The sequence below is a fragment of the Vanellus vanellus genome (genome assembly GCF_965231255.1).
Source record: "Vanellus vanellus genome assembly, chromosome: 12".
Classification (NCBI taxonomy): domain Eukaryota; kingdom Metazoa; phylum Chordata; class Aves; order Charadriiformes; family Charadriidae; genus Vanellus; species Vanellus vanellus.
In genome coordinates, this window is record NC_138917.1 from 16,172,836 (window position 1) to 16,183,813 (window position 10,978).

The 10,978-nt window shown below is 40.6% G+C and overlaps 1 protein-coding gene and 1 long non-coding RNA gene across 2 annotated transcripts; one reads left to right on the forward strand and one right to left on the reverse strand.

The window, feature by feature from the left end:
- Window positions 1–1,099: 1,099 nt before the first annotated feature.
- Window positions 1,100–3,745, reverse strand: LOC309676920. The gene is made up of 3 exons (XR_014269640.1): window positions 3,670–3,745; window positions 3,199–3,290; window positions 1,100–1,153 (listed from the first exon to the last, which is right to left on the reverse strand). It is a non-coding gene; the product is annotated as an uncharacterized lncRNA (long non-coding RNA).
- A 174-nt stretch (window positions 3,746–3,919) lies between these two features.
- Window positions 3,920–10,938, forward strand: CNEP1R1 (CTD nuclear envelope phosphatase 1 regulatory subunit 1). The gene is made up of 6 exons (XM_082489200.1): window positions 3,920–4,013; window positions 6,323–6,394; window positions 8,657–8,730; window positions 9,093–9,202; window positions 9,341–9,395; window positions 9,655–10,938. Exons 1-6 carry the CDS (start codon window positions 3,989–3,991, stop codon window positions 9,694–9,696), a joined length of 378 nt encoding a protein of 125 aa, XP_082345326.1. The 5' UTR covers window positions 3,920–3,988; the 3' UTR covers window positions 9,697–10,938.
- Window positions 10,939–10,978: the final 40 nt, after the last annotated feature.

Below are 10,978 nucleotides of genomic sequence, written 5' to 3' on the forward strand. Positions count from 1 at the left end.
CTACATCCAAAAGGAAAGAAACAAGTTCAGCTTTCCGTCTTGGGTTCTCTACACTGGCAATAACAGTTTGGTTTCCCTATGAGCCTTTATTATGGTGTAATGTATTTGCATATATATAAGATTTTTGAATGAAATAGCCTTTTTTTAAACACATAACTTTCAACCTGGAAGTCAATAAAAGAAAACAATTTTGTCACTATTATTGGGAAAGATATTCGAAGAACCTAGGTACCCCCCCAAAACAAGAAACAAGCGGATGAATACATCTCTCCCCTGCCAGCTTTTTAGAAAGCCAAATACAAAGTGTTGGAGATAATGAGGAATAAAAGAAGAGGCTGAGAAGACACTATTTGGGGATTAAATGAGAAGGACTAGGAACTGGAAACATTGAATACACATGAATCAAGACTGAACAACAATCCTACTGTAATACAAAACCATGACAAAAAAGTGAACATGAAGTTGCTAAGGGAGTTTTAATTTGGTATTATATGCATAATACCCAAAGACGCACTTTTTTCATTAACTGCTTCATAGCAACATTTCTATTACATATTATTCACTTCAGAAGACAGTCTACCTCAATCTATGCCTGGGCTGAAAGTCAAGAAAGTCCTGAGACTAAATAACACTGAAGAAAAACAGAAAAGAACAGTCACCACAGATTAATAAAACACTGTGCTAATTAGAGTACAGAACTTGCACAACATTCTTTTAGGCTAACCAAAGTGTGATAAATTAAAAAAAAGAATTAAGTTATGTTGGATATAAGAAGCCTGTCTTCTTAAGTGCTATAAGGAATAAGAGGGTGAGTTTTACTACTGTTGTCCTAAGTACCTAGAAATGCATAAAAACCTCACTTCAATTCCAGAAATAACAGAGGAAGACTAATTAGCTTTACTGACTACCAAAATACAAAAAAGTTTTAGCATTTCAAGCCATAACTTATATTTAATGTGGCAGAACAAGTTTCAAACTACAACTCTAAGAACTGAAAACGAATCTTCTATTACATCACACACAAATCATGTATTTCTACACTATGCGTACATTATGTAGAGATGATCCCATGGATTATGCTCAGATGTCCAACAAAAGGCTTTATCTTTTCTACTGAAGACGCTGCTATTTGATAAAACTTGTCATCTTTGACCTGCTAGAAAAAAAAATGTAAAGGAGAGAAAAATTCTGAATGGATTTGTGTTGTCTAAACCAAGAAGTCCTGAATATAGATCTCCTTACAAAAAAAAAAACCCAGTAGTTCTGAGGATACATAACACTTCTCAGGGAAAATGAGATTGAATGAAGAAAAAGAGAGGACAGTTTCTTAATAAGATTTAAGCTTCCAAAAATCTACTTAGAAAAGGAATATAAAGCATTAAACACTATCCTCATATCACTAAATGTAAGTTAGGATAATACTCTTCAAACTTGCAAGGTAGTTACTACAATAAACAGATTTATAAAAAGACAGGATTAGTAAATTCAAAAAGACTGAATTTTTAACAGACTAAACCATTAATGCAGTATCTCTGAAGTAACATATTGCCTCAAGAAGGAGGGAATGTTTAGAGGAAAGTGAGCCAGAGAAAGGATTATGTAGAGGACAACATGCAGGAGAAGGGTGGAAATGCAATCAAACTAAGAAACAAGTGACCCATCCTAATTATCTCTGGTAGCAGATGCTGCTAACAGATGCTCTCACATTATGCTCAAAGTACAGCTGTGAGAACCAGAAATAGATACCAAAGATGCTCAACTCAAAGATGCATCCCTTGCACCTCAAAAAGACATACTTGAGATATCATTCCAGGCTGACAAAGCACATTTCTTCCAATGACTGCCTCATTATCAAGGAATCCAGATGTACACTAGGCCCTTTTGCTTAAGCTGTTAATTTTAAGGCTTCACAGGTGTTGGCAAAAAAAGATATCAAGGATTATTAAGAGATACACTAACCCTAAGAAACCATTTATTCAATTCATAGTTTTAGCATGATGACAGTTACATTGTCTTGTCTCATTTACCTTATCTAGTCTACAGTCAACAGAATTGTACAGAAAAGAGTAAAAGCTACTTGGAAAAAAAAATATCAGGGAAATGAAAGCATTTTGAACTGCCCAAGAAGTTCTACATAACAAGCAATAAAGGAGTTACTCAACTAAACTGTATCTCAAGGGTTATTGCTCTTGGAATTTTTTTCCTAGTATAGGTTCAGCTTTTAAGTATCAAAAAAATCATGAAAGCTTGAATAAAAACCAGTTTTAAGACAACTGTATCTGTTCAGAAGTAAACTTAAAAGCTACAACAAAATAAGACATCAGCAGGAGATCTGCACATCAGCAAGCCAACAGAAATATAAATAGCCTAGTACAAATTACAACTTTCTGATACCTTCAGGATGCCAGAAATCTCCAAGGGCTATGCATAGCAGTCCATTTTTCAGAGTAGCATCTAACTGCTACTATTGGTTCTGATCAATTTAAGGTTTCACTAACTACAAAAATATAGTTGTAGTAAGAAAGAAAACATCTACTTCCCAGACTCCAGTCTTGTGATTCAGTGAAATATTCCAGTGCTAATACCTGCTGTAGTCTTTATCAACAGCCAGATAAGAGACCACTGAGGTGCTCAGCCTTCCCACGTGGCTGACAGATTTCCAACCGCCACCAGTGGGAGTGTTTCTGTTGGTTTTTACACTGGCAAAGCTAGTGTGAACTAGCTAGACAAAACTATAATAAGCTGGACTCATAAATGCTCTGATGAAAATATTATGCCATTATTTACATCCAGTGGGTCATCACCAAGGCAAAAGTAACAAGACTTTCTAGAAGACAGTTTTTTATGATTCCACTTAAAACCAACCAAAGCAAAATGTCTACAAATCATATTTTCATAACTTTTCAAGTTCCCTTTAAGAAAGTCCTTGTACATAAGTAATTCCCTGCCCAGGCACCACAAAAGGAGAGAAATGATACCACAGCCCACCCCCGGAGAGCACTGCAGCTCTCCCTGACTGCTTTTAGAGGACAGCAACATAAGACTCTTACTAGACCACAAAAATATCAATGCAGCCTCCAATATGGGTTAGCTGAAAACAGATGACAGTATGGAGAGCCCTGGTCCCTGCAGAGCTCACTCATCGAGTTACTCCGCAGCTGCAGAAATTTCCATTATGAAAAACAGCGGTTCGGTTACCTCTGTATCTGAGCTGGGGTGGCAGGAGACAGCAGTAATGGCCATGGAATCATGACGGCTGATCTCTGTAGGCCTAAAGGGACACTTAGAACCTATAAAAAACTCCGACCTTTAAATACTGTTTTTGGAGACTCAGTATTTTGGATGTTACTACCCCCAACGTGACAGTTCCCGCCACAGCCCAGCCGGGAGGAGGGGGCCCGCTCGGGCAGCACGGCAGAGGCCCCACCACTGGCACTACCCCCGCCCAGAGACCGTCCCTCCAGCGCCACACCGCTCCCCACCAGCCAGCGGGGGCACAGCCGCCCAGCCGGGACCCGCCGCCGCTTCGCACCCCTCGTCCTGCCGGAGAGAACGGCCTCACGCCCGGAGGAGACTGCCGGCACTGCCGGGCTGAGGAGCTTCGTACCCTGAGGAAGCCGAAACTCAGGAAAATCCCCAGAGCTTCCCGCCAGCCGTTACCGCACCTACCCGCTGCCAGGCAGCCGCACCCCAGGCACTGCCGACCATCTCAGCAGCAGCAGCACTACCAGCCGTGAGCTCCGCACCCCGCGGCCGCCTCCCTTAAATGGCTGGAGGCCACCCCCGAGCCCCGCCCCTTTCCGCTCCGTAACCAATGCGAACCGCGCTTGCTGAGGGGGGCGTGGCGAGCGGGAGGCTGGCCAGTAGGGCGCGGTGTTGTTGTGGGGGTGGGGCCGGTCGGTGTGTGGGGCGGGCTGGGCGGCGGGCAGCCGGCGGCTGCGGGGCGGCGAGGGGCACGGCCGGCGCTCGCTGCCTCCGCCCGCCCGCCATGAACTCCCTGGACCAGGCTGAGGGTGAGTGCGGCGGCCCGGAGCGAGCCTGGAGCTGCTGCTTCGGCGCGCCGGGAGCTTCCGGCTGTGCGGCTGGGCTGCCTGAGCGCGCTGCCTCGTCCCTCCGGAGCGGGCCCCACCGCGGCGCTGCCCTGAGGGGGGCGAAGCGGCCCCGGGAGGCCTCGGCGCCCTCCCTGCTGCGCTGCCGGGGCCGGCGCTCCTCCTCGGCCCAGACAGGCGAGCTGGGGCGGGGTGTCTGGGGCCACCTCCGCATCCTGGGGCGGGGAGGCGGGCGGCTGCCGCTCTCCGGCCGCCCCGCGGAGGCGGGGAGCGGGGCCCGCAGGGAAGGCCTGCGCTGAGGGGCTCCGTGCGCGGCCCGCCGAGCCGCCTGCCTCCCCTGAGGGGGAGGGGGGCTGCCCAGGGGGCTTCCCCTTTGGCTGCCCCTTCTCCACAAGGCTCCTCGTCTTCAGCTGATGAAAATCTGCTGGTGCTGCGGTGACTGCTTCTACGTGAAGTGCCTTCCTCGCAGTCCCGTGTAACGCGCCGGGCATTGCGCTGTGCCACGGCTCCTCTCGCGTTTGAGGAACGCGACCTGAAATAGCCTTCTCTTGTCTGAGAACATCGATGGTTCGGGTTACAAGTTCTTTGAAGTTAGGGCTTACAGGATGTGAAAACCCTGAAAGGAGTTTTTAGCGGCCAAAAATAAGACTGGTAGAGATTTTTAAATGCATCGGTGTCTCAGACTTGGCAGGTGTCTTGTAGCAAGTACTAGAGGTAGGCACGTCAACAGAAAATGATAGTCCGGTGTTGTCACAGCTTTGTTGCTATGTCTGTACAAACTGTAGGGATCTAGGAAGTGTGCCTTGCGAGTTACAACTGCCAGGTGCCAAAGCGATAAACTCCCAGAAGGTTCTTAGAACGCAGATATCCAAAAATATGTTATAGCTTTAAGTCCCTGATTTCTGATTTCCCCCCCCCCCCCTTTTTTTTTATTTTAATGCTGTCTGCAAGTGTTTTCTTGAGAATTTTCTTATCAGTAGCATGACTTTATGCCTACAGGGTGCTATTTCTCAAATAGCAGGTTTTCATGTGATGCCTCGTATTTCCCCTCTCGCTTCAGTGACTAGTTATAGGGGTTTGTGCTAGTCCAGGAACAGTTAATTAGCTTTAATTGCTGGCAGTGGCTTAGCTTTCCCAGAAGGGAGGTGGAGGACAGGCCATAACTACCGGGCTGTTGGCAGTAATTAAGACTAGTTAGCTGTTCTGAGGCTGAAGTCAAAATGCTGTAATCCTCCCCCATGAATTCACCTGCAAACCACTTAGGACTAAATTTACAGTTCGGAAAACTGCATAAGTAATGATCATAACAGGTATATTTCTTTGAATCTTATTCTCTAATTGATTTATTACAGTAAATAATTTAGCAATAGTTGTAAGTTGAAGGAAAAAATTCCTAGAGTGATGCTAACTGAAACACTTCAGCTGATATTTAAGTTTATGCTAATAAAAACTGAATTCCCAGTAAAATTCTAGCTTTGACTGGAATGTTGTCAAATATTGACTACGTTGAACAAAAGCTTAAATCTAACAGACTTCAGGTGAAACAGCTCCTTGTAGACGAACACTAGATAGTTGGCTAAGGTTTTTTTAAAACGAATTAGGACTATGAACTTGAAATACTGCTTGGCATTTAACAAGAATTTCAGTGGAATGACTATGGGAGAATAATGGCAATAAGAAGACAGATCTACTTAATGAAAAGAAGAATTAAAATAACATAATTGGGCTAGTGTTTGCTGTGGGTTTTTACGTGTGTGTATATATATCGTGAAACTAAACTATTCTACAAAACAAACTCATCAAAGCTATGCTGCTACAAATAATCCCTCGAACAGCTGGCAAATGGCCAACTTTTTTTTAATTACCATTACGTAGATAATAGAACTTAATGGTTTCCTGATGTACTTAAAACTCTAATATGTGCTATTTTTTTTTCTGTGTGGAGAGACTGTGTAAGCTATTCCAAATCTAACTCTCAGTCTTTTTAAAGATGTCTAAAATACTCTGATTTCTCAACTATATACATTTTCTTTTCCATAAGAGGGAGTGTTACTTGCATTTAGTGTAATTCCGCGATTGTACTTTTTAGTTAAAGTTGTGTGAAGGTACTTCGACTGTGCTTTTATTAAATCGAAATGATCATTGTATTGGTTTTCTCTGCCTGTCTAAGAAATGGCTTTGCATAGAGGAAAAGTGAATTCCTTCTATCTTCTACATTAAAATTTGACTAAATAGATGAAGATCTAATTATGCTTGATATACATCCTCCCCAGATCTCAAAGCTTTTGAAAGAAGACTTACTGAATACATTGCATGTTTGCAACCAGCCACAGGACGTTGGAGAAGTAAGTTTGATGTTCCAAGGGATAAACAAGATTCTCTCTTTCAAGCTTTTTAGATTTACTAGTGTTTATCTTTGATTTATGTTTGCCCAAACAAAAATCTGTGCTTCAACTCTCTTTAAAATTTCTGTGGCATACGTTTGAACACTCTGCAACAAGATAATACAAGATACCAAACTAATACTTTAGCCAGAGTTAGAAAAATGAGTTCAAGATTGAATTGGCTCAAGGCTGATTTTTTCTGGAAACAGTTGGGACAGTACGTTGTTGTATTTGTTTCTGCTTTCTTTTGCTTTTTTTTGTTGTTGGGTTTTTTTGAAGGCTGAGACTTCCCAGACAGTCACTATAGTTACCTGAACTAAAAATCACTGGGTTAGATAGTCCCTATAAAACTGAAGGTGAAAAAGTTACAGCAGTGTGCCTTAAGGGCAGAATATGACCTCATTTCTGTTCTAACAGGAAAGTTTGAAGGAGGAGGGAAAGCAAAAATACCACAGATATGCTGCCAACTTTGGGATCGGTAGTCTGTGGTGGAAACAGACAGCTTTTTTTTTTTTTTGTTCGAAGATTGTACTGAAGTTTCCATTCTCAAAGAATACAGACATTTTTTAGAATGTATAAAATAGCATCTTTTCTCCCGAGAGGCCAAGAGGCTAATTTCAAATGAAGGAACTGGAAGGATAACTACTTAAAAAGCAAAACCAAAAAAAAAACCACCCAGCCCACCCCGAAACAGAACCAACCAACCACCACCACCCTAAGGCTCCTTGTTTCAGAGCAATCTGGAGGCAAGCAGATATTTGTAGTATACCTGCACAGCTTCTGTGCACCTACTGTAGGAATGCATTTGGCTTCCAGAATTGTCAGATATAATTTAAAACAAAAAAAGTACTGGAAACTTCCAAGCATATTTAAATGAGGTTTGCATAACTAGTATTATGTTCACAAGCTAGCTTAGTTTCCTAACTGCTTGTTTTGCTACTTTTGTAATTCATGTAAAAGAGGGACTTTTTACTTTCATTACAGTAGGGTATTTAACCCAATGTTAACTTTTCCTCCTGTTCTGCTGGGGAAAAAAATTATTTGTACAGAGAAGAAGCTCTATGCTTTTGATAAATCTTTTCCAAATTTATTTTGAAAACAACTTCTTAGGGTTACTTTTTTTATTTATTTTGTAATATCAATAAGGAATATACAACTCAATAGTAAAGTACAGCAGTCTTACAAACCCGGAAATAGTATTTCATGAATATCTGGGTTTTGTTTTCGGGTTCTTTCCTATGATCCTAAAGGCTGGTAACTCTGGGTTTTCTCTTTTTTTTGTGTTGGTTTTTTGGTTTTTGTTTTCCCCTTGTTTTTTTCTTTTTTCCCTGGTAAAAGACTTGATTTGCATCCAGATCTTCAGGCTCCACAAAAAACACTCAGCACTGTAAATGTCCAATGAAAGTTGCAAGGCTTTATGGGTGTGCAATAGAATATGAGCTTTTTCTACCTTTATATTTGTTCTTTTTTTTTTTTTTTTCCCATCAACACCTCTTCCCCAGCCCGTTGTAGTCTCTTAAAATCAGTCTAGTATCTTGTGTAACTAATAATTATATAGCATTGCCCATTTACAGTGAATTGATTATTTGTTCTGGACGTATAGAGGTTTTTGTTAATCTTCATATGCCAATGCTAATATGCCTTCTAATTCCTGTTTACATTTTGTGATTTTTTTTCCTCTGTCAGCCTTCCTTAATTGTAATGGTTTTGATTGGGGTGAGGAGCGTAACACAAGTTAGATGTGCCCCTGAAAGTGCTGGTGCTAATGTCTCGGGCTTTTCTTGCGTAGAAGAGCTAGCGGGATAGAAGCTTTAGTTCTGCTCTGCAGTTTAATGGTGCTGCATTTCTGTTGCCCAGACTGCATAAGCTCAGGTAGCATAATGAACATTTGGTACAACTCTTACTCCAGTCTTCCAACTCATATTTTTGCTATCTGTGCTATTTTAGGAACTTTCATTTCTTCAGAGCATCAGGATGTTTTTACTGGGCAGAATTTAGGTTTTGGTACCTACTTGTCCTGTCCTGGGAACTTGTACAAGATCTTTATGGTTTCACATAATAGAAGTTTCTTTGCCTTTTTTAATTGCTGTCTTCCAAGTAGAAGCTTTTCCTCTCTCAGAAGTGAGAGAAGAAATAAATGCTTAAGAGCTGTTACTGAAAAATAAATGCTTTTTAATAGGAGTGAGGTATACTGTTTATGACTCTCATTATTTTCTTTGTCAGTGATTCTGATAGTGGTATCAGTCTGCACGGCAACTGGTGCTTGGAACTGGTTAATAGACCCGGAGACACAAAAGGTAAAGATTGTGCTAATCTCGAATGTAGTCTGTTCGTTGCTTGGTGCTGCGGTCAATTGGGATAGTATCTTGAAAGACTAAAGGTGGTCCTCCCATGAAACTGGGAGATCATTTTTAGTTAAGCTCTCAAGCTATCTGGAATTGGTGTTTTGGGACGATGCCTACCAAAATGCTACACTTTGAACGCTTATCTAAAGAATTGTTCACAATTCCAGAAATGGTTAGGAGCAGTGGTTTGTTGTTTTTTGTTTGTGTTTTTTTTTTTTTTTTTTCTCCAATTAAGTGAACTAGGCAGCATCTTTCTGTATGTTTTAGAAAGTATGTAGTGGTTGTATGTGAAATGTGTCTGATTTCTTTCCTAGGTGTCATTTTTCACATCGCTTTGGAATCACCCATTTTTCACAATTAGCTGTATTACCCTAATAGGCTTGTTCTTTGCTGGAATACATAAAAGAGTGGTGGCACCATCAATGTATCCTTCGATCGTGTTTGTCAGGTTAAAAGTGTTGCAGTTACTGCTGTTACTGAAGCCTATGCTAATATTGCTTTTTCAGTTTTTACTTACTCTGTGTACAAGTTTTAGCTGCTTTCCTTGACGCAATCCACACAGTATAGCAGCCCGTTGTCGAACTGTTTTGGCAGAATATAATATGTCCTGTGATGATGTAAGTGTTAGTCGTTCATTGCCTAAACCTCGTTTTTAAAAGAATGCAAATAATTCAAAAAGGCACACAGTTGTTTTTCTTTTTTTTTTTTTTCTGAACAGCACTTGTATACACCTTAGCAAATTCTGTGTGTCTGTAAGACTGGAATGTAGAATACTTGGTATTGTTCTGTGTGTTGTTTTAAACTTAGCCTGTAAAATTGAAGTGTGATTGTTGGGCTTGACTTTCAGCATCTAAACTTTTTCTTTTTATCTTGCAGACTGGAAAATTAATTTTGAAACCTAGGCCTCATGTTCAATAAGGGCTGTCTTCCTTCAGTTTTTTCCACTGCCATGGAAACCAAAAATGACCTTTTTTAAGGTAGTATGACAGCAAAAAACAAACAGGACTGGTTGTCACTGCCTGGGAGTGAAAGTCTTACACAGTTGACAGTGAAAGTGTGCAATATTACTTTCTTGAATATTTATCCACATTCTTTGTTATCATATTATCAGTGCTTTTGCTACTTCTGATTACCTCTTTTTCAGTATTAGTGTCACTTTTTTACTTCAGCTAGAACAGAACATGCAGGTGAAGTATGTTAATTGGCCATGAAGTGGAACTTGAAAATCAAACCTCATTTGTGTTATGTGTCTTTGTAAGCTATTGTAAATAGCAGATCGATGCCAATGTTCAGGAAAAGAAGTAATACTTGCTGTATGGATTTTTTTTTTTGTTCTCATGAACAGTATTGAAAGGAACACTTACCATTCCCATGATGTTTTATTAGCACACTTACTCATTACAGCTGTCCTTGTCTCCTGGTCACTCTTTTTGGAACTGGTTAAACGGCTCACAGAAAGACTGTCTGTCTGTGCTGGAGAAAACTGGTCTTACTGTTTAAGAACTTTGCAAAAAATGGAGGATCTCGTTTGTCAAATTGTACATACAGCGCACCAGCCACTTTCCTTGTGGTCATACGTAGCTCCTTGTTTGATCTGGTTCACAACACTGCTATTTTAAGATTTTAATATTTTAAAAATTGTCTTAAATATGCTTGTATCTTCCTGATTGTAAGGTTGTACTGTATCTTAAGTCCACATGACCATTCTGAGTGGATTTTTATGCTGTGATAGTCTGAATATGAAACTAGTATTGCAAATGTAACTTCGGATTTGGTGAAGAAAATAGAGTGCCACAATAAAATAACAAAACTTGTTATTCGGAGTGTTAAAAACAAGGTGTGGATGTTATACGCATAAAGTGTAACTTCCGACTAGCTAAAACTGTAAAGGATTTCAAGAGTTTTAAGTTGTTCGAGGTGCCTTTTTAATTGTTTCAAACTCTTTTAATTGACTGAAACCGCAAAGCTGTTGCAACTTCAGTAACTCCTCCAACAAGGTAGACTGGCTTTTAAAGGCAGCCTGTTGAGGTGACTTTGTCAGGCGAGACATGAAGAATTGTCTCCTGTAACTTTTCCAGCAAGTCTTCTGCACAGCCATTATTTTTAACTGCTGTATATTTTGTAGGTAAATGTGTATAAAATAAATTCTTTGTATAAACAGATGTTATCTTCTTTTGTGCAAATACAAAAATACAGACCT